Source organism: Amphiprion ocellaris, chromosome 21 (assembly GCF_022539595.1).
Source record: "Amphiprion ocellaris isolate individual 3 ecotype Okinawa chromosome 21, ASM2253959v1, whole genome shotgun sequence".
NCBI lineage: Eukaryota > Metazoa > Chordata > Actinopteri > Pomacentridae > Amphiprion > Amphiprion ocellaris.
Window position 1 is genome coordinate 23,818,474 of NC_072786.1, and position 27,475 is coordinate 23,845,948.

General features: G+C 39.3%; 3 protein-coding genes across 4 annotated transcripts; 2 read left to right on the forward strand and 1 right to left on the reverse strand.

Annotated features, from left to right (window-relative positions):
* The first annotated feature begins 282 nt into the window (after window positions 1-282).
* LOC111580603 (zinc finger protein 11-like) lies at window positions 283-9,516 on the forward strand. The gene is made up of 9 exons (XM_023288419.3): window positions 283-575; window positions 2,085-2,287; window positions 2,482-2,580; window positions 2,720-2,815; window positions 3,119-3,229; window positions 4,909-5,032; window positions 5,119-6,211; window positions 7,429-7,481; window positions 8,017-9,516. Exons 1-9 carry the CDS (start codon window positions 542-544, stop codon window positions 9,282-9,284), a joined length of 3,081 nt encoding a protein of 1,026 aa, XP_023144187.1. The 5' UTR covers window positions 283-541; the 3' UTR covers window positions 9,285-9,516.
* On the reverse strand, window positions 9,500-14,284 carry apex1 (APEX nuclease (multifunctional DNA repair enzyme) 1). 2 transcript variants are annotated; one of them, XM_023288420.3, is made up of 5 exons: window positions 14,146-14,284; window positions 12,311-12,439; window positions 11,997-12,160; window positions 11,720-11,912; window positions 9,500-10,486 (listed from the first exon to the last, which is right to left on the reverse strand). In XM_023288420.3, the coding sequence occupies exons 2-5, from the start codon at window positions 12,366-12,368 to the stop codon at window positions 9,972-9,974; spliced, it is 930 nt and encodes a 309-aa protein (XP_023144188.2). In that variant the 5' UTR covers window positions 12,369-12,439; window positions 14,146-14,284; the 3' UTR covers window positions 9,500-9,971. The 2 variants fall into 2 exon arrangements, with proteins under 2 accessions (XP_023144188.2, XP_023144189.2); XM_023288421.3 differs by having other exon boundaries at window positions 14,141-14,255.
* A 149-nt stretch (window positions 14,285-14,433) lies between these two features.
* On the forward strand, window positions 14,434-27,474 carry osgep (O-sialoglycoprotein endopeptidase). The gene is made up of 12 exons (XM_023288416.3): window positions 14,434-14,589; window positions 15,906-16,033; window positions 17,051-17,170; window positions 19,717-19,892; window positions 20,017-20,112; window positions 20,201-20,250; window positions 20,356-20,434; window positions 20,552-20,617; window positions 20,840-20,930; window positions 22,458-22,533; window positions 24,268-24,366; window positions 24,760-27,474. The coding sequence occupies exons 2-12, from the start codon at window positions 15,919-15,921 to the stop codon at window positions 24,797-24,799; spliced, it is 1,008 nt and encodes a 335-aa protein (XP_023144184.1). The 5' UTR covers window positions 14,434-14,589; window positions 15,906-15,918; the 3' UTR covers window positions 24,800-27,474.
* The last annotated feature ends 1 nt before the right edge of the window (window position 27,475 follows it).

Here is a 27,475-nt window from a genome sequence, read left to right on the forward strand (position 1 = left end):
TGGAACTACAAATGCAACACAAAAGTATTGTATCCCTCCTGAAATTTGCACCTTTAGGAAAATACATGGGGCAGAAATAAAATTTCAGAACATATTTAGTTCATAATTTAAATTTATATAATCCAACTATTCTGAGGTAACTATTGTACAAAAACTACTGTATTAAATACAGTGTTAAATATTCTGTATTAAATCATTATAGCGCATTATGGTTCATGTGTAGGCCACACAGTGTCCAGCAGGCGGCGGCAGCAACAAAAATAAAATCACGTGTTGTAAAAATTAAATAGAGAAGAAGAAGGCTATGAAAACAAATCACTTCCACTATGTAAAAGGGTGTTTTGAGTGTTTCTGTGTTTGCGTGAAGTACTTTATTTACTTCAGAGGAAACATTTTGCAGTTACAGCCGTGCAGAGTCTTCATTCAGCTCTGTGTCGTCCGCTAATATCACCGTCGTGCTCTGTGGCCGCTGAGCAGCTAGCAGGCTGGCTAACGGCAGCTAACCGAGGCTAGGCAAACTTTTCAGCACCGGTGGGAGAAAATGGATCCAGGTGTTCTAACGGCCATTTCCAAAGGTGAGTTTGTTGACCAGCCTAGAACAAATAAAGACACATTTGTTCAATAACTTGGAGACTCGCAATAATTGAGCTAACATTAACTTTTATGAGTGCTTCTACTCCAGCAAAATTAGCTCATATATGCAGTATATCTAAGAAGTTAGCTCAGTAAGCTAGCTTATAGTGCGTATAAATCATTTTACACGAATATTATTTTATGCCTATGACAGCTGTATGTACTGACTACAGGGAACTACTGGAAAGGTATAGCTAACTGGGGTTTAGTAACATTGTTGGTATTGAACGTGTATTCAAAGGCTGCATTCAAAACGAATAACTTCCTATTGCTAAACAAACATAAACACTAGAAACTATTATTTCCTCAATATTGACTCTGTGATGATAATAATGATTATATATAGTTTTATGCAATTCACAAGAAATGTCATGGAGTTCTGAAATAATAGTGAATGTAAATGTTTTCATCATACAGTCAGTGTTCTAATCCTTAACTTTACAACTTAACAGATCAATTATTAATTATTTTCCGGTGTTGACTGATCTATATATTATGTTTCTTTAATTTTTCTATAAAATGTCTGAAAATGATGAAAAATGTCAATCAGTGTTTTGCAAAGCCCAAGATTATGCCCGCAGATTTCATGTTTTGTCAACAACTCAAAGATATTCAGTTTATTGTCATTAGGAGACAAAATACAAAGTATTCAACTTTAAGTGGATGAAACCAGAGAGTTTTGACTTAAAATAACTCAATGACCAAAAATAGCTTGCAATTAATTTAATAATTGACAACTAATAAAGTCATTGTTGCGGCTGTGTATAATGGTGTTCATTCTCTTTTGTGTCATTCGGTACGATTCATTTGATTTCACAGCTTTGTCCAGATTCCTCAGCTGCATCTCATTGTCCTCCTGTGCAGATAGCAGTTGCACAGTTGTTAAAACTCAGTTTTTTTAGTGACCATTAAAAAAAGATAAATGTATTGATTAAAAACTATACAATTCTGTAAACTCGAATTAGTCATTTTTGACTTTAGAAATATTCAAACTGATGAAATCAGTTATTGAAATAGTTGAGAATAAATCAAACGTTGCAGCTCTATATGATAGTTTTTGTTCTTATCTAGGCCATTTAATTCCTGTAGTTTAATTGCGACGGCTTCATAGATTGAAGCTAATTGGCCTGCACTCTCTAGTTCCTTTAAACCTTAGCTAGATCATACAAATCTGTTTACATTGTGTTTCTCATGCAACCATTAACAAACACACAAGGTGCTTACCTGCCTTCAGAAACAGCCTGAGGTTCAGCATCTTGCCCAGGGACACTTCGGCATGTGGAGGGGCTAGGGATCAAACTGTCAACTCTGGGGACAACCCAATTTTGAGCTCTACAACTTAAGACATTTTTTCCTGTATAGACAGAATTTTTGGCATATAAGAAAACACGAACCTTTGTACAAGGATACATGGACATGCAGCTGCATTCTCTTTATCTTTTCTCTCTCAGGTGACTCCTTACCTCTGGCATCGCTGCGCCTCCTGGTCCCACCTTTGCAGCTCATGACAGCCTCCATGTGGCAGGTGCTGAAGAAACAAGATGTCATGAACTACTGGAAGGTGGCTGAGTTTGTGTCTTTCGTGGTGGACATGGTGCCAGAGCTGCTAATGTATAAACACAGGACTCAGCTTAACCTGGGATTGCGAGCCAGAGTAAGTAATAGTGAAGGACAGAAGGTATTTATTGAAAAAAAAAAACTAAGGCTTTGGTTGCTTCATTTATTGGTTTATTTATACATAATGTAAGTTGTTGTGTGTTATGGATGCTGGGATACAGTAGGCAGTTACATTGACAGATCTAGCTAATGATTGGTCAACTGATGTGATTTTTTTTTTCTGCCCAACAGTATATTCTTGAGTTGTGTCGAAGTGAGCAGCTCGTAAAGCCTGAGTTCATCTTGTCTTACCTGGACAAGATTCCATCATCACATCGCACCCTGGTAGATGTAAGTGTCTGAACTCTAGATTTTGAACCGAATTGTGTTTTCATATTTCAGTTGTTTTGGTAAACCCTAATTTTTGCCACTTTTGCAGCAACAGAGTCATCACCCTGTGATATGTGTAATGTTTGTATCCATATTGCAGGTCAAAGAATCAGAAGAGGAAGAAGTGATGCTTAACTTTCTTGAGTTGATTCAGACTCTGCTCAAAGATCCTGAGGAGAGACGAGACTTCTTCTTGGTGAGGCAGCATCACTTCCACTTCTGTGGACACAACTGACAACGTTTTCACTTGTACATATTTGGTTGTAGAATCTAGCAGGTGGTACAGATGGCTTTAAGACATGTTTGTAATATTTATATTATTATGTTATTTTTATTGCACATTCTGTACTCTTAAGTGCCATTCTGAGGACTAGTGCACAAGAGAAATTAAAATGTATGAATGAAAATGTAACAAAACGGATGCAAATTAGCTCCTCAACAACTCTGTTGTCATTTTGTTAACCTGTATTTATCACAGCTTCTCTTATTTTTTTCAAAGGAGGTCTTCCCTGCAGAGTATGGAATTCAGTTTGACAGTGATTTGCAGACACTGTTTTGGGAATTTCTCTGTCGACTGGCTCAGCTGCTGCCAGTTCCCGACCTTGAGCAGGTGAGAGAAGTCATTTTGATGAAGATAACAGGAGTATCACACTCTCACATTTAAAACTGAAACATAGTAACTTAAAAGTGAGCTTGTCCAGTAAAGTCCAGTACTCTTATGGACTTCTTTACAAGAATTCCATGAGAAACATTATATTATAGTAAGAGTGCTACCACTGCATTACCTAAACAGACCACTAGAGGGTGCATGTAGCTCATACTTCACTCATTTGTATTGTATGTACAGTGTAAAACTTCTGGAACTAACCTCTAAGCATAGAACTTGCACGACATCAGACATCATCAAACTGTTTCCAGTAATTAAGAATGCCAGCCGTCATCCCATCAGTAGTACATTACAGAACCAAAGTTCTATACACTTCTCCTATCAGATGGGCACCACAGAACACTGTATGTCTACACAGTCATTCCATTAACAGTTCAACCCAACAAGTGAGATCAGTAAACAATTTGTGTCAAGTAGCTGCAATAGTAGATCATGTAATATTCCATCCTATATTTTAGTATCTGAAAAATATTATAGTTCAATCAAAACATTATGCAAAAGCATATACATGACTATACAGACTATATACTGTACACACTCCCTCAGTATTTGCAGTAGTAGTAGTTCATAACAATATATTTAAATTCTTTCAATGGTTTCTTCTCCAACTCATGCCGGTAAGTATATAACTGCTTTATTTTTTACCGGTTTAGTTTGATGTCTTTGTTGAATTGTTTCTGTGCACTGTGCTATGTGTCAGCATGTTCTTGATTCTGAGGGATGTAATTAGTAATACTATGGATTCAAGTAAAATGACATGAAATTAACTGACTGATGTTTAAATACATCTTGCTTCAACATTCTTTGTCCTTAATTTTGTCTTTGGGAGCACTATAGAATGCACATCTCACCATTAGTTGTAAGGGATCAATGACAGAAACGTCCAGGCCCAGCAGAACTTAAACTGCAATCACTTGTAATTACTCCGCCAAGGAACGCAACAGTTATGTGACGATCGGCGTACGTTTGTGTCTGTTAGCAAAATTACTCAAAAATGAACAAACGGATTTGGATAAATTTTCTGGGAAGGTCAGAAATGACACAAGGACTAAGTGATTAGATTTTGACAGTGATGCAGCTTATAGTCTGGATCCACGGATTTGTTAAAGATTTCTGCCTGCTGATGATCACATGATTGTGATCCTACTACAAATCCACCACTGTGGACTTATCGGGACTTATCCATCGGAAATGATACAAGCAACAATTGATTAAATTGTGGGGGTGTTTCTGAGTCCCATCAATTCCCACCACCCGCTACATATTCAGGTCACGTGATTCAGTATCAGTACATAATGTACACATGCATAACACACACCCGTGCTCAGTTCAAGGTCATGTTTGTGGGTACATCTGTATTAAATGAACACATTCTAAGTTGCCATGATTTCTAATCATCAATAACTAATAAACAAATACTGCATTTCTACAAAAAAAATGCTGCATTTCTGACAATGTCGTATGCTTCAACTTACTGATCATTATTGACAAATGAACAGTCATAAGTGTTTTTTATCTGCAAGTCTGGTGTCTTGGTATCCTATTTAAAAAGTTAAAGTCTGTGTTTAGTTCAGATCCATATATTGGATCTTTTGTGATGTGTTTTTCTGCATTTCCCACAGATTGTTTCCTGGCTCGGAGCTGAATGCTCTGTGATGGAGGACTGTGTGCAGTCAGTCTCTGAGCCCACAGACCTAAAAAACCTGCTCCAGCACCACAAACAGCTTGGACATTTAGAGCAGCATGGTAAGTCGTGGTCACATCTGTTGTGTTGTACTTTTTTGTTTAAACCTGAAAGTAACCTGTGTTTCTTCTTTGTTCTTTCTGAGCAGTTCCACCCTCTAGTATGGGCGACAGCATCCTTTCCTCACTCGCTGCAGTTCCCCCGAGCAAAATGACAAAACCTGTAGAAGAGAGCAACCAGTCGGATCTCGTGCAAGGCCTCAGTGAAGACACACACACTGTATCATTTGTGGATGATGTAGCAGTTGAAATAATCACAGTGACCGACTATGCAGAGGTTGAATTGGGTGCAAGCACTGACATTGAGGTGGTGATGGGAGAAAACTGCTTTGAAGGAACAGACGCTTGCTCAGTGGTTGAAGATTCGCTGGTTGTGCTTCCTGAAGAAAAGACCAGAGAAGAGGAGGCAGAGGAAGCAACACAAGACAAAGTTCAAATTGTTTTGAAAAACACTTGTTTAGAAGCGAGCAAGGACAAGTTAGTGTCCTCCCAACATAAAACCCCCATGGGACCGCACGACTGCCCAGACTGTGAGAAGAAATTCAAATTTGCCTCTTCTCTAATCGCCCACAGAGTCATCCACACCGGAGAACGTCCTCACCGCTGCAGCGACTGCGGCCGCTGCTTCTCCTTCAGGCAGTCCCTCGACAGGCACAAACACACACACAAAACGAGACGCAAGTACGACTGCGTCATCTGCGGGGAGACCTTCCAGTCCCTGTCGGCTCGTACAGAGCACAAGCAAACGCACATGGAAGAAGGTGTTTACATGTGCTTCCAGTGCAACAAGAAATTCAACTGGGAGGTGGCACTCGCGAAGCACCTAAAAACTCACATTGACGATGATGACAATCCAGACAAGCCTACAGGGAGCATTGAAGATGGTCAAGAGGCTGTAATAGCTGAGGACAACTTCAGTGAGGCTAATGTTTCTGAACCTGACTGTCAGGCTTCAGCAAATGATGCTGGAGATCAACATCCAGAGGGTCAGAGCAGTGACTGTCCCACCGCTGAACTTGAAAATAATGTCATCCCTGCAGTCAAGGTCCGCACAAGTGGGCGCAAACGCAGACCGACCATGAAGATTCAGGTGATAAATTTACAGAAGCGCATGACCACCAAAAAAAGGAAGGAGATGACCAGGGGGAATCCTCCAGCTCTGAAGCCTTTACCTTTCAACTGGTAAAATCCTCCCTTCTCATTCTGTTTGACTTGCTCTAGTCATTCATTTCAGATTATCTTTCATTCTGGTACAGTGATTCATAATTTGCAGGTCTTATCCCTCACAATGTCCTTCCAGTTGCCATACACCTCTTGTCCTCTGGGGTCAAAATGACGTCTGGTTTGACTGTTATTTAAGCATATAGTATAAAGTGTCAATCAATTCTGTGTTACACCTTTAATCTGACTTTTTTTCTCTTCATTTTGGAATTTAGGGCCCAATAGACCTTATTATGTAAAAGTATTCAATGGCAAAAGATTTTACCTGGGTTCAGAATGACCCCAAGGTGACTCAAAGCTGGGGTAGACAGCATTTCTTCTGTGTCACTTGACAAAACATCCCTACTAACCTTTCAGCTTTTTGTATTACAAGAGATCTGAGAGGAAAGTAGAATTCTGCATCTTCTCTTCAGACCCATGATGTGAAACTTAAGCCAATCGCAGGTCTTTCCACCCAGATCAGGTGAAAAAAGTGTATAAGTAGCACCAACATTGTCACTGTGTCTTGAGTTAGACAGAGAAATTCTACTAAAGATCTCGTGGGAAGCCACAAGTGACTTAAAGTGTGACTATTTTTCTGCATTTGAAGTGCATGGTCGTGTGGTGGGAGGGGCTTAGGACAGAGAGGGAAGAGAGAAGAGCTGCCTTTTCCAGATTCCTGCCTCCTGCATCTTTAAGATCTGTGTGTCTTAGTGTTTTAGTAGATGTACACTACCATTCAAAAGTTTGGCATCACCCAGACAATTTCATGTTTTCCATGAAAACTCCCACTTTTATTCATGTGCTAACATAACTGCACAAGGGTTTTCTAATCATCAATTAGCCTTTCAACACCATTAGCTAACACAATGTAGCATTAGAACACAGGAGTGATGGTTGCTGGAAATGTTCCTCTGTACCTCTATGGAGATATTCCATTAAAAATCAGCCGTTTCCAGCTAGACTTGTCATTTACCACTTTAACAATGTCTAGACTGGATTTCAGATTCATTTAATGATATCTTTGTTGAAAAAAACTGCTTTTCTTTCAAAAATAAGGAGATTTCTAAGTGACCCCAAACTTTTGAACGGTAGTGTAAATATAATCTACTTTATCGTGTCTGGTTGAATATATCATGGTGGTTTTGGTGGGACTTCAGGCTAATTATTCTTCTATTTTTTTTCATTTTGTGTTACAGTGCAGAGCACTCTTATGGGTCACCCATGGTCTCCTCAAAGGACGGTGGTGAAAGTGAGTGATCAATTTTAGACATTTAAAAAAAAAAAGAAAAAAATGAAACCACAATAACAGATTAGACACTCTGTCAGCTAATGTATTTATTAGATATGTTTATTATACAGGTTAGTTAAAAATATGTTGAACTGGTCATAACTTTTGTTAGAATTTCATATATGTACTGTATTTGCACAGCCTAGTCAATTCATAGAATATTTAGAAATGTCTCTAGTACCTTGAGGCTGTTGCATCTATTGAATTTGTTAGAATGATCCAAGGAAGAGAAATGCTTTACTTGTAGTTGATTTTCATTTTTAGCTGGCTTCAAAACCATCTTGGTTGGAAGAATTATACAATAGAAAAAATGTATACAAATGTGAGTTAAAAAGTACACTATAATAACAAAACTGAAAATAACCACACCAAAAACAAGTAACCACAAGTGAAAACACATTCATGGCTCAAAAAATAAAAAGAACAGGATTTCTCTATTTCCAAGCACAATTATTAGCACTTTCTCCAATTTGTAATTGTTTTGTTTCTTCATAAGGTTCTGCAGCAGATGTCTCACCAGCTGCTTTCTCCTGTCCTAAGTGCTCCTTCCACCACCCAGAAGAGCAGCAGGTCCAGCAGCACATTGACAAAGTTCACTCTGTTGAGATTGTGGACGACAAGTCGTCCCTTCAGGGCCTCATAGATGAGGAGGGACATTTTAGTTGTGCAGACTGTGAGAAGAGCTTCAAGTTTCAGTCCTTACTAAAAGCCCACCAGCGCATCCACACAGGTGAGCAGCCCTTCCTGTGCTCTCAGTGTGGACGGCGTTTCTCCTTCAAACAGTCGCTGGAGAGGCACAAGCAGACGCACAAGTCCGGTCGCAGGTACGAGTGTCTGATCTGTGGGGAGTTCTTCAAGTCTCTGGCAGCTCAGAGGGAACACAAGAGCACCCACATGGAGAACGGTGAGTACCTGTGTTCAGAGTGTGGCCGGGCATTCGCGTGGAAGTCGGCACTGGTGAGGCACCTGAAGACTCACGGGGTGGACGCCGACAAGGCAGAGCATTCGTACAAATGTCCTCGCTGTGACCTGGGATTCAGCTGTGCCAGCTACCTCAACAGACACCTCCAGACTCATCGAGAGGAAAGAGTCCACACCTGCAACTGTGGAAAGAGCTTCGCCTACCGGGCAGCTCTCACCGCACACCAGCGCATTCATCAGAAAGAGCGGCCACACATTTGCACACAGTGTGGCAAAGGCTTCCTCTATAAGGGAGGTTTGCTGAGCCACATGAAGATCCACTCAGAGGAAATGCCCTTCATGTGTTCATTCTGTGGCAAGAGCTTCAAGAGGGAACGTAACATGAAGAAACACGAACGCTGCCACACCAGGGAAAACGTTTTCAGCTGCTCGCAGTGCGACAAGAGTTTCGTGTACAAGGCGACGCTCATCAGACACGAGCTGACACACTCAGGTGAGAGGCCGTACCTCTGCTCTGACTGTGGGAAGGGTTTCTTCTCCCACGCTGAGCTTTTAAAGCATGAGCGTTTCCACACGGGTCACAAGCCCTTCCAGTGCCCCCACTGTGGCAAGAAGTTCACTCAGTCTTGCTACCTGACTATCCACCTGCGCTACCACACCGGGGTCCGGCCGTACTCCTGCACCGAGTGCGACAAGAGCTTCCTGAGCGCCAACCGCCTGAAGAGACACCAGAGAACACATTCAGGGGAAAAACCATACCTCTGTGTGGAATGTGGGAAGGGATTCAGACAGTCTTACAATCTGAAAATGCATCAGCGGACACACATTATGAAGTTAACGTAGACAGTTCAGACTTTATCTTAATGTTTACGAAATTCAAGTTTAAGGTTATGGCTTCTAGATTAGACTGCAACAAAAGCAGGTGTAGAACTGTGACCATTAGAAAGATTTTCCATTCTATTTAATGCATTTGATTTCGAGGCTATTACAGCGCCCTAAGCAGAGGAATGTGTAACTTTGTTGCCTTATCTTGGCTCAAAATAATGAAATAAAGATGGTTCTATATAAATTCAGACTTTATTGGTAAGTTTGGGCAGGTTTTACAACAGAAAATTTAGCACTGGTTTTGAGAAGAAGCTTAAAACAGTTATGATTTCTTTTAACAGCAGTTTTTCATTTTAAACAGTCATGAACATCTTCAGCTTTATCATTTGGAGCATTTAGTGTTGCATCTTTACAGAATTAATGAGAAAATTTGGTATACATCACTGGTTTAGACTTGGACTTACTGACAGACTTCAAATACAAACAAAAGACATTTGTGTTTTAATGTTTCATGTTACAAAGAAAAAAAAACTAACAGCTAGGCTACAGCTGCACTGACTATAAAAAGTGAGTTTGGGCAGTACTCCACAGATGTAACATTTTGGCTCAACTCGCACTGGTATAACGTGACCGTTGGAGCCAAGAGGGATCAGGAGAAAGGCTAAATATGCAGCCAAGCATGACGCCTGCTGACCACACAGTGACCTACACAGCTATGTGCAGAGTGATGGGGCAGTGGTCGCTCCCCATCGCCTTGTTGCGGATCTTGCTGTCGCAAAGGCCTGGCACCAGAGAGGACGACAGCAGGAAGTAGTCGAGCCTCCAGCCCACGTTCTTTGAGCGGGAGTTCATCATGTAGGTCCAGAAGGTGTAGGCGTTGGTCTGCTCGGGGTAGAGCTCCCTGAAGCTGTCGACGAAGCCGGCTGCCAGCAGCTGGCTGAAGCCTTCGCGCTCCTCAGGGGTGAAGCCTGGGTTTTTCTTGTTGCCTTTGGGGTTCTTCAGGTCGATCTCCTGGTGTGCCACGTTGAGGTCGCCGCACAGCACCAGGGGCTTCTGCATGTCCAGCTCGCTCAGGTAAGACCGGAAGTCCTCGTCCCAGGTTTTGCGGTAATCTAGGCGCACGAGGCCTTTGCTGGCGTTTGGCACGTAGGCGGTGACCAGGTAGAAGGTGGGGAACTCTGCAGTGATGACACGGCCCTCCTTGTCATGCTCCTCTTTACCTGCAGGATTGATGGAAGAAGTTCTTTTTATTTTCAGTTAATCATCTCCTGTGTAGGTTTAATTCTATTCAAAATGGAAATTACAACTACTAAGGTTAAAGAGCCCATACACTTTATAGGTTGGGTTTTTTTTCCCTTTCCTTCAGTATTACAGCTTTTAGTGAATGTTAAAGGTCCATTCCTACAGAAAACACTGCTCTTCACTGGCCTGAAATGCCTTGTTTTAAGTCAGGCTTTTCCTCTGTTACTCCTCTATGTCACCTTTGCTTAACACCTGCTCAGCAGCTAGTCTGGCATGGCTTCATACAAAGAATGACTAGCTTCCTTGCAGTCTCCCATTATTTCCTCACTGCCTCTGCAAAGAGTACATCCCTAAACTCAGATCTGGGGTTGCAGGACGTAACCAACCTTCCCTTAATTTAGTCTGGCCGGATGACCAAAATGAGGGGGCCTTAAAGAGACAGCTGCTACAATGGCAGGGAGTGTTTCAGACAAATGAGAGGAGACTGTGCAGCTATGCACGAGAAATGTGGTTTTTAATATTCAGCCAATGAACATATTATATAAAGCCCTGAAAATGAATTTCAAATGTGTATTCTTTGCACTTGAGATAATAATTTGACAGTTTGTCATCACAGCAAAATGAAGATTGTTGTAGATATGCTAACTTGTTTTCTTGCAGAAGGTAATCTGCACTACATAGAATAAAATATCCTTTATTAGTCCCACAAGGGGAAATTTGCAACGTCACAGCAGCAAAGTGACAGTAAAAAAAATTAAGAGAACACATCTATAAGTTAAAGACATAAGATATATACACTATATATACAGTATAAATGAGAAAAAAAAGAAAATATATATACACCAGGATACTAAAAACACAAAATTTAAGAATATACACACAATTAAGCTTCACCCTGCAAGTAAAGCATAGGGGAAACGACTAGCTTGCTCTGTCCAAAGCTAACAAAATCCAACTTAGAGCACATTTAAAGCTCTGTAGTTAACAAATTAGAACTGATTTCCTCATTTCATGCAAGACACAATCTCTAAAAATGACAAAGTGGAGGAACACACCTCTGTCTTTCCTCACAATAATGACAGATGGAACTGTTACTGAACCTTAAAACTACCAATTCAAAGCACTAGATGGCAACGTTGTTAATTTTTGCAACTGACAGCCACCATTTCATAGTTTCAAAGGACACAACAGCATACAATAATATCACTCACCGATGCCATAGGTCACTTTGAGGGGTTCGGTCTTGCAGAGCATTCCCACACCGCTGTAGCCCTCCTTCTCATCAGACACAGCCCAGTACTTGTGAGGGTACTCGGGCATGGAGGTGATGTCAGCAGGGAGGGCTTTCTCTCCACACTTTGTCTCCTGCAGGCACATAACATCTGGAGCCTCCTCACGCACCCACTGAGGAACACAAAAATCACCGTTAGCTTCACAATCGTTTAGAAACGAGTCTCAAAACTGCTCATTGTTTCTCTGCCGACTCACATCCAGGCCATTCTTCTTCACCCAGGCCCTCAGTCCATCCACGTTCCAGGAGGTGATCTTCATGTTGGCGTCGCGTCCATCTTTACTGGTCATTTTGTCAGGAGGATCATCGTACAATATGGGAGCCTCTGGTTCCTTAGTCTTCTTTGTTTTCTTTGCAGAAGCTGTGAGGTAAAAGGCAAAGGGGTGACCATGACATGAGCAGGTCAGATATGTCCAATAAGTGGTTGGAAAATTTACTAATTACTTCATTTTAATGTGTCAACAATGTAAAGAGATAACAGATTTATGTTGTTTGTGTATTATTGTCGTACCAGAGCCAGTGTCGTCCCCCTCTGCACCCGCATCCTCTGCATTCTTGCCTCTCTTCATACTTGAACTTGCTCTGACTGCAAACACACTTCGCAGACACACAACACGCACACACAACAGCACACGCGCCGCTGGAAGAAGACAAGAACAACTTTAGTGATGTGTTCAAATGAAATTGTACAGTATCAAGTGCTACAACAACATGCAAGACACCTTGACTGTCAATTAGTTGAATAAACAAACGGTAAATAATGAACAGTTAGAACTGTTTACAACGCTCAGATCAGCTCCTGAACACTTCTCTGGGTTGTGGAACATAATGCTGATCAATTTTATGTTACACACAATGTGACATTTGATTGACAAAACTATGAGATATCTGCAGATTGATTGAGAATAAAATAATCGTCGCAGGCAAATTTAACTCCAAAAAATAACTAAAGTAATCTGTGTGCAAAATTGATAATCTGCACAGATGATTGAGGCTAAAATCTTCAATTGTAAAATCAGAAAATAGAAACACTAGCAGGAACATGCAGGCCTCATTCAACTCTGTAAAGTAGGATGGTTTCCAAATAATCATGGGGACTATTTTCTTCAGAGATGCTTCAGTTCATGGCTGAAGAATCAATCAGGACAGAAATACATATAAGTGAAATATCCAAATCCAGGAGCTGCAGTTTTTTGATGAAAGGTGAAATGCGTTGTACAATTATAAATGAGTGGTGCTACACAGATGTCTAAGCCTATAAATCTTATTCTAAATTTTAGAAAAACTGCACAAATAAATATAGAAAATACAAAATGTGTCAGTAACTCAGATGAATCAGCTGTTGGTTGGACATACTTTCCCATTCAGTGGTTTTAAGTATTTTCTACATTGTAGATTAATACTGAAGACATCCAAAACTATAAATGAATACATATGGAATTATGTTGTAAACAAAAAAAGTGTTAAGGTTCACTATTAATCTACAATGTATAAAATAATGAAAGTAAATAAAAAGTACTGAATGAGAAGGTGTGTCCAGACTTCTGACTGTAGTGTACCTTTGGCATATTTACTGTTATTTTTTTTGTAATTTAGCAGCTATAATTCCTACCATCACTTCTCTTCACTAAGACAATACCTGCACGTTTATATCGATTTGTTAATGATTTTAAAGGCTAATATTTGGGTAATTGTGGAACAGGCAGTTGTTCTAATGTTCTCCAGCTCCATCTCCAGTCAATACTCTGAAGACCAACTTCAGACACATAAATGTGAAAACTTAAACGCATAAGCAGATGATACATCAGCAATATATCCGTTTATCAAACAAAACTATCTGAGATTTTGTAAGAAACAGGTTCAATTCTGAAAATTGTGCTGCAGAATACCTGCTGTATGTATTAATGTGTTTAACAATTCGTCAGCCAGAAAAGTTGAGTTTTTAGGTCCCTAAATAAATTCTCTGACAAAGAGAGGCGTCTATCTTGATGTAAATCATTGCCGAGGAGAGCATTAAGTGCAAAATATGAAGCAATAAGCGAAACACTGGTGCCACATTAACAGCATGCACATATATGAGAGAAAAACGACGACAGAACAAGACGTTTTGCACATTTTACGTGTTAGACGTCAAGTTGAGCTAACAGCGAGCTATGCTAACGCTAGCTTCCCCTGTGTGACAAAGAGCAGAGAGCAGCAGGAGGCCTGCAGTCAATGAATGGAGAGGAGCAGCGGCTAGCTGAGCTTTATACGAAGCTCCTACGATTCTCAGACTAATGCAAATGCGGCTAATTAACGTTTTCATTCCAAACACTTTGAACACGAAAAACATGCAAATAACCTTACTAGCACTTTCACAACAGGATGCAAAGCCCCGACAAGTGCTGCTTCCCAGTCACTCCCCAAAACACACTCACACAACACACACACAGCACAGCAAACACTTCTCACCACGTGCTCGCTACACTTACAGGCTGCCTAAACACATGCCTGGAAAATATCACCAAACTGTCACACATTGTTATTCCTCATCAGATAAAAGCACGAACTCACACCACTTGCTACTACAACGTTTACAACATTATCCTGACATGCTACTGGGTTCAACCGTCGTCTAACAAAGCTTTATGATCAGGCGAAATCTGCAGCTGCCACTGTTTGGGTCCTCCGAGATTTACATGGAGTGGTTGAGCTACAGAGGTTAGCTTGGATTGTAAACTTAGTTGAATGTAAATTAAATGAGCTCCAGTTTGGATTAGTGTGAATTATCGAAGGGAAGTGAAAAGCTAGGTAAGCCGAATTTGTTTTAAATGCAACGTTAATAGGAGTTAATTCTAGGAAGACAGCGGACTTGAGCTGTCACGGTTAGCATGGGAGCTAATTGCACAGCTGTACAGGAGGCTGTAATTTAGTTTTGCTGAATATAGAGAGAACGTACGCATTTTAAATTTACTGTGGAGTGGTGTAGATTCAGTAGTTAAACATGTATTTACTATATAGGCGAATTAAATCGTGATAGTTGGTGTTTACATATTATTTACCACCAAAACCTAGTAAAATATAAATGGCCAGTCAGAAATAATTCGGAATAATTCACCAAAAAGGATGATGAGCATTCAGTGCACGGGGAAATGGTTATTCTGCTTTCTGACAGGATAAATCTGCCAGAAATAATGCAAATTAAAAATTATTGCTGCATATAATAAGTCACATTTCAGTATAACATCACAAATTTCTGTCTACATATCTATTTGGCCAAAGTATACGTTTATGGTGTTTCATAATTGTACTGACTATTGTAAGTCAGTGTTTACACAGGAGCTCACACACCACTGTCTCTCTGTTTTAATTTCCATTTTTAAAATGTTAACATAGACAGTTAATTGTTTGCATGTTTGTAAAAAAAAAATGATAAAAACTTGCAAAATGCCAAGAAGCCAGTTTGGATAAATGGAACACTATTCACTAAAAATGCATTTAATCACAAATTTCAAGGTTGATGAGGCTAAAACTTATACTTTAACTAAAAGGTCAAAAATTATTCTGGTCTATAATAAGTGAAAACTTGAATGCAGCATCTTATTATGTCCATGTATCTTACAGTTTGTTTTTACCAACTATCTAGAGTCTAGCCACATGTTCTCAGTAGTTTTTCTGCCCCCACAATGCAATCAGCCATTATAAATGTAATGTAGAATCGAAGCTATTATTTTCATCGTGAGTCATTGTTAGTTATTTTTCTGATTTCCTTGACTAGTGTTTTGGTTTACAAAATGTTGACAGACATGTTTTTTATCCACAACTTAGGGATATTAAGTTTACTGTCACAGAGGAGGACAGAGAGCAGAACATATCAAAATCTTAAAAGCTGGAGTGACATTTTACTTTAAAGATTACTCAAAATGATTGATTATAATAATAATTTGTCATTGATTTAATACTTGATAATGAACTGATTTATTATTGCAGTTCTAATGTCATGCAGTCCAGTAAACCAACACCACTCAATATGCCCTTTGTAATGTGTTGTAAACCTTTTGACTTTCATGCAAACCGACTGTGCTTTAGTCTAAATTGCACATTGTTTTTCTCCCTTCTGAAAACAGGTCTTCAGCAGCCATGACTGTTGTAATTGGGTTTGAAGGCAGTGCCAATAAGATTGGTATCGGCATCATCAGAGATGGTGAAGTGCTTTCCAACCCTAGACGGACCTACATTACTCCACCTGGTCAAGGCAAGTTCCATTCCTGGTAAAACTTTGTCACCTGATGGCATGAGGGTTCTGACACAGACTGTTCAATGCTGTTATGCACCCTATCTGTTAGCTAGCACATCTGCAGACTTTCCTGAGGGACTTGCCCATAGCACATAGTGAGATTAGTGACATATAAATATAGTGGTTCTGCCCTTTACATAATGTATACAAACCAGTGGAGCGGGGAGGAACGTTTATTGCAAGTGACAGTGTTTAGCTGCTTGTTGTTGTGGTTATTTATTGCACGTTTGCAGAATTGTTTGCATTTTCCACCAACCTTAGGATTTACAGATGTTCATGGCCTTCCTGACTTTTAGGAGTTTACTGAAATGTATAAACACTGTAATGTCACAGGGAGAGACTGTGAAGCTAGTTAAACTTCGAGTCCAAACGCTCTTCTTTTTCTAAATGGTGATGCATTGTTTCCAAGCAACATGTACTATCATCACAGCATGTATATGTAGTATATTTAATGTCAGAGCCGTACACCATAACAGTAAACTTATGAATCAGATTCAAAGTTGACTTGTATTTTGTTTGTATTATCTACGTTACTCTTATCATGCTTGTATCCCAATGTGTGTTATATGTTTCTTTATCCTCCATCCCCTGTACGTCTTCTGTCCCTCTCAACCCGTCGGCCAGCAGCAGATGGGTCCCCTTATATGAGCTGGGTTCTGTTCAAGATTTCTTCTTGTTAAATGGGTGTTTTTTTTTCTTGTCAGTGTCGCCTTAGGGCTGCTCTGGGGGTTCAGGCCATTTGGCTTCTGTAAAGTGTTTTGAGCTAATCTGAATTGTAATTGGCCCTATATAAATAAAATTGAACTGAATTATCATGATAGTGTGCCCCATTCCTACTAATTATACCATTTTGAGCCCTCTTGAACTCCATGCAGCACTACAACAGTAAAAGTGAAGGATTAGTGTTTAGGGCTTGAGGTGGTCCTAGGTACAGTCCTTCATGTGAAGTTGACCGTATGTTATTTCACACATTAGGGTTCATGCCGAGTGACACAGCGAGACACCACCGTGCTGTCATACTGACTGTCCTGAAGGAGGCGCTGGAGCAAGCAGGTCTGAAACCTGCAGACATCGACTGTGTGGCGTACACCAAAGGTAACATGAAATCCTGTATGTTCAGCTTTTAGTAGAGTAGCTTTTGAATCTGTTCTCAACAGAGGATTCAATGAGTCCTACTAATCTAAGGGTACCCAGTGGAGCTCTCTTGTTAACACTAATCACTGTGTTTACATTCAGTGTCGCTCACTAAAGTGCTTTGTGTATATTCTTGTGCTCTAACAAACATGTCAAGTAACGCTTACCAAGCTAGCTTTTAGGTATTTTAATTCCACAGTTGTTTCCACAACGTTTACTAACATGCAGCCTTCCTCCCTGCCTTTGGTGATGCATTTCTGTGTATATTGGGATCTATATGACTGCAAGTATCTGTGAAACAATGTGACACACGCATGTGCATCCTCATGAACATAAACAAGATAAACAAACCTGTACCCATTCTCAGAAAAGTAGCTTCAAAAAGGTCAAAAACGCCACGAAGACCAAGAAGTTTGTAAATATATTCTGCACTTGCTTGCTCTATACTTCACTTCAGACGTTTCAGTTATGTTGAGTTAAATAGTAAAATCCGTGACAGCATCTGTTAACACTACAATATATCAAACTAATAATTCTAGACATCATGTTCACGTGATATAGTGCACTTTATTCATTTCAGTCCAGTATGTAACCTGAATTTCAACACTTAATCAGTCACATTTATTTTGTATAGCACCTGTCATACAGGTGGAATGTAACACAGAGTGCATTACGTACAACAAAAAAACAATCCATGTACAAAGTCATAGTTGTTATAAATGAAGGACTCAATAAAAACAAACAGAAACACTGTGATGAAAACAGTAGGATTTGGTAGTGAAGAAACACCAAAATTATTCTGAAAAAATGCAAATATCGAAATAGGACAGCAAACAGAAAACTGAAGTGGTAATAAGAGATGAAACAGACTTAAATGCATGTATGAATAGACAAATAAATAAACAATGTTTAAACAATATGTATCCTCTTAACAGAAGTTTATAGTGATGCATTTCCTGTGTGGTTTTCCTTCGTGGCTGTATTTGGAAGCTTAATTGTACCCTCCCGACTTTTCAGCAAACACACAATATTATACAGTACTGAAAATTTCGACAATAGAAGGCAACCTTGACAGCCAAACGGTTGGAGCACATCCCACACTGATGCTTTTCCATCAGCAGTGAGTCCTTGGTTTAGTTCCCAGTCAGCCACAGCTTCACTGCTGATCATCCCCATACTGTCTTTCCTCATATTCCTTTCCTCATACTTCTAAACAAAAACACAAAAAGTAATCTCCAGAAAAGACATTCGCTTTCCATTATGGAGAGCAGATTCTGTGCTGCTGTATAAGTGGGTTTATTTGACAATTTAGGATAATTAACTTTTTCAGTTTAGTTAATTAGTTAAGCTTTATTTGTGAAGGAAATTTCATTCAGCTGAAGATCTGGTTTGAAAGAGAGACCTGAGAACAAATTCCATGTTTACGACAAATCAACCTCCTTCCACCATCACACACACACACCACGTGGATTAAAACAGACAGTAATATGATCATAAAGATGAGTTAATAAAACTTTAAGGCTTCTCAGAGGAACAGGTGTGTTAAACATGAATTTCAAGTTGTGGCACAGCTCATTCCAGTGGTAAATTCCATAGTACTGGAAACCAGTCTTCAGTCTCCACTAAAGAGCTGGTAGGAGGAACTTTAAAATCCAGTCTCTCCTGTAACACGATGTTGTTGTTAATAGATCTGTACACAACAAACAATCATTGAAACAGTGTTCAAACTGTCACAGGGAAGGGAACTCTGACATTAGTTGAATAAAATTCTTTCAGTGTTGCCATATAAGAAAGAGAGATTCTTTACATGTCTGATGCCCACATAGTCATCCATCCATCCATCCATCCATCCATCCATCCATCCATCCATCCATCCATCCATCCATAATCTATACACCACTTAATGCTCATTCCGGGCCATGGGGGGCTTGTGTCTGTTTTATTAACGGCATGAAACATTGACTGATAAATATAGATGTTATTTTTCAGGACATGGCCTTATAAACTGGATATATGTTCACTGCTTTTGACATTTTCATCAGTTATTAGTGTTAATGATGCTCAGTGATTTCATCCATGCACCTTTTGGTTAGACTTAGACTGACTTTATTAATCCCCAGAGGGAAATTCAGTTGTTACAGCAGCATGGATTTTCAACAAAGGGGTAAACAATAAGACAACACAGAATGCTGTGGAAGGGTATAAAGTGAAGGTAACATCTAAAATAAGATAAAAATATAAAAAATATAATATAGAAAGAGAAAATCTATAAAATATACAATGTACAAGAGTGATACAGAAATGTGTCAATGAGAATGTGCCTAGATGTGCAAATGACATAAGTAGGTGCAGAGAAGTTTACAGATATAATGAATAACATTAGAACAAAGTGAAAGAAAATTCTGAAAAGTAGTAGTTCTATTGATTTATCAGTATTAAGAGCGTTCAGATTTTTGACCTATAGACTGATGTTGACTTTCCCATTCTGTCTTGTTTTTCTCCTTCAGGTCCAGGTATGGGAGCTCCCCTGGTAACAGTGGCTCTGGTGGCTCGTACAGTCGCACAGCTTTGGGGGAAGCCGCTCCTCGGTGTCAATCACTGTATCGGACACATAGAAATGGGCCGACTCATCACCAAAGCCAACAACCCCACGGTGCTTTACGTCAGCGGAGGCAACACACAGGTTGGTTTCTGGCTGTTGGTTATTTTTGTATTTTGTTCCACATAGCACTTCCTGATTATCAGCTGTGATGAGCCACACATTTAGTTGGTAGAAATGAAATTCAACTTCTGTTCCTCCTCTGCAGGTTATTGCGTACTCAGAGCGGCGGTACAGAATATTTGGGGAGACCATTGACATTGCAGTTGGAAACTGTTTAGACAGGTTCGCCAGAGTCATTAAGGTTTGTCTTTTTGTCTACATAAAGTCAACTATTTGCCCTTTAGCATAGATGTCTGCTGATACTATTGTGTGGAACTGTTTCTCCTCAGATCTCCAATGATCCCAGTCCAGGCTACAACATAGAGCAGATGGCCAAAAAGTGAGTGACACTTTAAGTAGCTTTGTTGCATATTTGTGAAGGTGTTGTGTGCTTAATATTTTTGCTTTTGCTTTACTTAACTTTGGTTTTTGTCCACATTATCAGAGGGAGTCAGTATGTAGAGCTGCCATATACAGTGAAAGGAATGGATGTGTCATTTTCTGGGATTTTGTCATATATTGAGGTGGGTGGTTTACTCACACAATAAGTGGGATCATATATATATATATATATATATAGATAAATTCTCTCAAGGCTACAGTTTGATGCTTACTACTTTATCATTCTTTTGGTTTCGTAGGAAGCTGCTAATAAAATGCTGAGTTCTGGTCAGTGTACAGCAGAAGACCTGTGTTTCTCTCTTCAGGTAATAAGAATCAATACAATCAAATAATCTGTTAACACTCTGAAACCCAAGCAGTTTCTGAGTGTTTCTGCTCCTTGTCTTCACCGTGGGCTCATCTTTCACTGCAACATGACTAGAAGTAGAGAGAATAACAAAGTCAGAATGGTGGTGGTGGTGATGTCACCATCGTGGTGTCAAACCAGTGATGTCAGTATTCCTCAGCACTAACACCTCTCTCTGCAGGAGACGGTGTTCTCCATGCTGGTGGAGATCACAGAGCGGGCCATGGCTCACTGTGGCTCCCAGGAAGTCCTCATCGTTGGGGGAGTTGGCTGTGAGTATATCAATAATAAAAAGCTCCAACACTAAAGCTGAAATGTCTCAATAATCAACAATATCAGCAAACACCCTGAAGGGAGATTTCCTTTCTAAAGCTGCCGTTTTGCAACTTGTTTAATCACAGCAACAAACGTACAATAGAGGAGCTTTTCTACATTGTTGTAATGAACACTAGTTTAATAGTTGTGAAATGCATTGAAACCATAGTCAAAGGTTGGCTTTTGTTGTCAGAGAAACAGACACACCCAGTTTTGTTCTGTGCTACTCAGAAAACTGACTTCCCACATGAACACAAATATTGTCTTTTCTGGATTTGATCATCAACAAACAGTGCAGAAATGTTGTCAGATTAGCAGCAGCAGCAGCACACAATTCTTCCATCTTTATAACTAAAAACAAATCAATCCATGGGTCATTCCAGAATTGGAGGACATTTGGGCTTCAAAATTTTTGAAAAATGAACCTTCTCTTTTACAATTTTCTGCTCCATATTCATCAATAATAGGTGATAAACTATCAAAGGCTTGATTGGCTCAGTTTACACATCAATGGTAGCCTTTTTATTCCTTGTTTTATTTGTTGTTTGCTAACTGACTGATGGAAAACAGTCAAAAGAATTAGTCTGATCCTGATAATATGAGGTAGAGTGAGACATTCAATCAAGGTTTACAATGTTGTGAAAATATGAAAAATATAAGCGATGACATAGCTTTGTTCTACCCATTCTTTAGGAAAACTGTTTGATGTTAATTCCAGGGTTTCATGTGATTCACTGTTTTCTTCTTCTTCTACCAGCTAAAAAGGTTCTGCTAACAGGGTTGTTGTGGGACACACGTTCCATGTATAAAAATTCTTATTTAAAATATTATATTGATTTAAAAAAAATCCCACAATTACCAGAGACATCAATGAATAAAAAAAGGACATTTAAATTTCATTTCAACTGTTTTATTTGAGATTCAATTTGTTCATCAGTTCGGTGGGACAAGAGAGAAATGGCATTTCAGGAGGAACTCCAGATTTATTTGGTATTTTATAAATATTTTCAACCATTTTTTTCTCATAGTTTTTTAGATTTGGCCTCAGGACGAGTAAATGTACACAACAACTGCATGTTTTAGTATTTTATACATGGATTATTTGAAATTTGATGGGTAAAATGTCCTTCAATTCTGAGATGACTCACATACAGTGGATGAGAGTTTGTATTATTTCACAAGTTGGAAAAAGATAATATGATAGAGACTCCTACTATTTTATCTCTGCTAGTTTACTCTCACTACTGTTTGTTTGTTAAATAATTTTACTGTCATGGTGACTGTAAGATGCCTGAAATTCACCCCTATCTTATAAATTAATCCCATGATTATTTAGAAAATGTGTCCTGTTAAGTAGTGACACTAGTGGGAATCATTCCAGACTCACATTAATGTACTGATCAGAAGAACTGACCTGTGTTTATATGGCTGTGAGTTCTTCCTGCAGTGAGTATGGAGGATGTGACCTGTTGTTTCCTGTGCAGGTAACCTTCGTCTGCAGGAGATGATGGGGGTGATGTGCCAGGAGAGAGGAGCCAAGCTGTTTGCCACAGATGAAAGGTAAGCCAGTCACATTCACTTTCATTTCCATTCAAATTCCAAGAGGTTTCACTTTCACACCCATGGAGCTGGAGGTTTCTGACTGACACTTTAACGTCTCTCCTCCTTGTGTTCATACAGTATAACTGCCCCTACAGGCTGGGTGCTGCACAGAACCAGGTTTAGAGAAATAATATTCACACCCAGTGTAGTTTTACAACCAGAACACCCACCACACCTCTGACAGAGTTTCTGTAGGGGAGGGGTGTTTGATGGTGGTGTAAATGCTGTTTTAGAGGCTTTACCAGTCTGACAAGTGAAATTTAAGGTGGAATCTTTACTTTTATATTTAAATTCAGGTTTCTAAACTACATATACTGTTAACCATTTCAAAGCATGGCACATGTTAGACTCTGATATTTTCTTTACCTATTAGACTACTTTGCTTTTGTTTTATTTCACAAATACTTATTAAATAGGGTAGCTTATTCCCTTAAGGAGCACTTTTAGGTTTAGAAAGGTTTCATGTTCTTGTAGCCTTATGAACCGATTTAGATCAAGTTTGCACTTTTAGAAAAATAAAAGCAGACACAATGTTTAACGGACTGCACAGTGGCGTGGTGGTTAGCACCGTCGCCTTGCAGCTAGAAGATCCCCGAGTCGCATCCCGGCCTTCTTCAGATCTTTCTGCATGGAGTTTGCATGTTCTCTCTGTGCATATGTGGGTTTTCTCCAGGTTCTCCAGCTTCCTCCCACAGTCCAAGAACATACAGAGGTTAATTAGTGATTCTAAATTGTCTGTAGGTGTGAATGTGATTGTTTGTCTCTATATGTAGTCCTGTGATAGACTGGTGACCTGTCCAGGTGTCCCCTGTCTTCACCCTAAGTCAGCTTAGATTCACTTTTTTATAGCTTTGAGTGTTATTATTCTGAAAGCGTTCACCGGATAATGCAATACAATCAAAGGTGGAAGTCTAATTGAATTCACCCAGTTAAGAAGCTTTAAAACTGAGTACAATATTGAATGACTTGTTAGAACACAGATATTTGACTCCTGAGTCCACCTGCAAATATGCAGATTACACAACTGCATATTTAGGCAACAACTTTCTTCCTTGTGTCTGAAAATAACTAAAAAGCATCGTCTCTGCGTTTGATTCTGTGTACAAATACACAGTTGAACAGTTCGACTGTAATGAAATAAATAAACCAACAGTTCATTTCATCTGAGCAAACTCTGCATCCAAGACATGAGTCCTTGCCTGTTCTTTTCAGTCTTTGTCACTGCATTGGCTTTTTTTCCTCCTTAGTCCCAGCGCCCCCACGACCTTAATGAGGATTAAGCAGTGTATAGAAAATGGATGGATGGACAATTTTTAATATGATGGATTATATGTCAGAATGTCAGAACCAGGTTTTAGTTGAACTTTAAAACTTTTAAAAACCTAACATCATATCTCTGAACAATGACTTGCTTTGCAAAATGGTTAGCATTAATGCATTGTGACTGCAAATGGGCCAAACATGCAACAACATTGGTTTTCTACAAATACTCCCATTTATTGCAACATCTGCTATGAGAAGCTCTGATATAAAAACATCCGTTTCAAACACGTGTAATTGTGTGAAAAGGCCAAACTGCCATGTTTTCTGTTCATCACATGCCCTCGATGCTGCGTTCCTAAAATAGTCAATGATTTTAATCTGCCTGGAACATCCAGGTCCAGATAACATCCTGACCACTTTATGCCACAGATTCTGCATAGACAACGGAGCAATGATCGCTCAGGCCGGCTGGGAGATGTTTCGCTCCGGTCAGGTGACGGAGCTGGAAGATTCATGGATCACACAAAGGTAGGCTTCACATTTACATCCTTTCTCCTCAGGTTGTTGTAGCCAGCATCTGTAGTACATCATTACTACAATTCTACATTTTAATTAATTCAGCAGACGCTTTTATCCAAAGCAACGTACATCTGAGAGTAGATACAACACAAGCAAGGATCTAGTCAGGAGAAAACAACCTGGATAAGAGCCATAAAACAGTTCAAGTGTGATAATAGGACCGTGACCGTCTACAGGCAGAGCAGATTCTAAACACTGTTGTGATTTAATGATTCAGTGTATGGGACCACAACATTGCAACCACCAGTAGAATAAATTTGACCTATTTCATCAGTCAGGGTACATAATATTTGTACTGTTTGCTACCTGTTCACAACAACCCTTAATGTTTGTCCTGTGCAGGTACAGAACAGATGAGGTGGAGGTGACGTGGAGAGACTGACTGCACTGAATGACATCATCCTTCCAAGTATCCTGTTGCAGCAGGTCTGTTCTGACATGTCACATGTAGTACATCTGACCTCTACAGGGACAACTAAACTGTGTTGCATTTGATGTGAGTATTCTGCTCTGTCAAATGATGCATTTTTCTTAAAGGGTCTTTTATAGTTTACTCATGTTCAAACAGTAAGTCTGGTGATGTTCTATATTTTCATTGTCAGCAAATAGACCTTTTTCACAGCAGGGAAACCACAGTTGGAATTAGAGATGGCCCAGTTCCAGTAAGTGTTCCAGTAAGTCGTGAATGTACCAAAGCAGGAACTCTGAATAGGTGGAATGCAGCCATCTTTAATGTAGATCCCTGCTGTCTGCTGTGAAAAAGGTACACTACAAAAAGACCAAAACCAATATCAGCCATGTTTAAATCATGTGTTTTTATGTGCATTTTGAAGTACTGCAGTACAAAAAGTTAATACAAACAACAAACTCTGAAAAAAAAGACACAAAAAAACAGAACAACATAAAAACAAACAAGTTTTTACACTCACTTGAGGTGGTTTTTGACTTATTCACAAAGAGTTAATGACCTAACGGGCGATGGAAACGATTCATGACCAATTAGCTGTTTCTGCATCTTCTATTGTCTTCATGTCTAGACAGGATGAACAATTACAACTTGCGTGACTGAAATATCCTTAAGACTCCTCTGAATTGTTTTTCTTGTAGAAGCTTTGTTTGTTTCTTCTCCATGGTGCTTTAGCAGTTGGCATAGAACTGGTTTTCTTTCAGTTTTTTCTACTGTCTATAACAGCTGATGTGTAATGTAGTCCAAAAAGTCCAAATTTTACCTCCTGTTGACACTATACAGACCGTTTTCTTAACAAGCCTAATTCAAACCGTTTTATTTTTTATACCTTTTCAAAAGTTCACTTCAAATTCATTTGACTTACACTACCGTTCAAAAGTTTGGGGTCATTACTGAGGACCATTTCCAGCAGCCACCACTCCTGTGTTCTAATGCTACATTGTGTTAGCTAATGGTGTTGAAAGGCTAATTGATGATTAGAAAACCCTTGTGCAATTATGTTAGCACATGAATAAAAGTGAATTTTCATGGAAAACATGAAATTGTCTGGGTGACCCCAAACTTTTTAACAGTAGTGTATATTAGAAACATGCAGCATCCAGCATTATTCTCAACTACGAAGAGGTGACAAATTGAATGTAAAACCTGAAATGCTAACAAGAGACATTTCTGTCCTGATGGGAGTGGTCTCTTCCAGGACCCGTAGGGCACAAGGGATCACTGAATGGCTAGATGTGAATCAAATTGACGAGAATAATATGCAATGACCTTCATAGTCATTAGATCTTGACCCAGTTGAACACCAATGGAAGATTTTGGTCCACAAGTAAGACTCTCCACTTCTAACATCAAAACACCAAAGAATTCTTGAAAAATAAATCCTTTAAAATAATTGTGTTCATCCTCTCAGTAGAGTTCAGAGGTAAGAAAGAGTTGTTAAGTTCTTCTGGTAGCATGTGGTGGCCCAACAGCTTACTAAGATACTTCATATTGGTTTTTTCCTTTGTCACCTCTTTGTACTTCCGAATGGTCAGTTTTACATTTTTAAAACAACTTTGCACTCATACAACACAGCTGCTGAATAGATCCTTCTACCTGACATTATTTGTAGCCAAACCCTGATGTATCTGGTTCCACCGCCGTCCAAAACCTGTTAAAACCACATTGAAGACACACTGTTGCGACACGCTTCTCCGTTAACATGAATACACATTTATTCACACATAATCCATCCTACTGCCATAAATACTCCAACTCAATGTGTGTTAATCTGCAGCTGAAATTAGCTATGTATGTTTTAGAAGATTAACGTCTTCAGTAGGAAGCTCTGTTGGGAGATAAACTAATGCATGGGCTGGTTTTGGTCTTTCAATGGGATTTGTTGATTCTAAAAATATAGAAGATCGCCCACCTAATCCGTTAAAGCGTCTTCACTCTTTGGTGGCTGTGTGTTTTTTGAAGAAAACATTAATGCATTTTTAAAAGTAACATCAGTTTTCCCTTGATGGACCACTGCAGCTAAGGAGTCTGTTTTGTTTTTCAGTACACCAGCGTTGCCTGTTAGTGTCTGCTCACAGCGGAAACCGTGTTGCGTGAAAAGGTCAGATTTAGTCAAATTATAAGGCTGAGATATTTTCCATTTTCCAAACCTACACTCCTTAAAATTCTGATGGCTGACATTTTAAATGAGCTTCTAAAGATGAACCAATGTAGAGTTTAATTACTGATAGTTGGGTTTTGGCTGATGCAATTACTGAGCAAAAAATGCAAAGAGGATCTCACAAAAAAAAGTATTTGTACTTCTTCAGAATGTCTCTGGGCTTAGAGTTGTTTTGGAATACAGTTTCATATTGTTTAACATATCTATTGGCTAAAATTCTATTATTGGTCCGTAGCAAATGTTTATTGGCCTCACTGGTTGCACATTTGCGGTGCATCTCTGTGAAATCTTCAGTGTTGCTTTTTGGGTGTATAATTTGGGGTTACAGATTTATCACAGTTTCGTCCCTTTATTTGTACAGTTACAACATGAGAACATTTGTGAAGCAGCAGTTAACTGATCGTGTTCAAATAAAGAGAACAAACATAGAT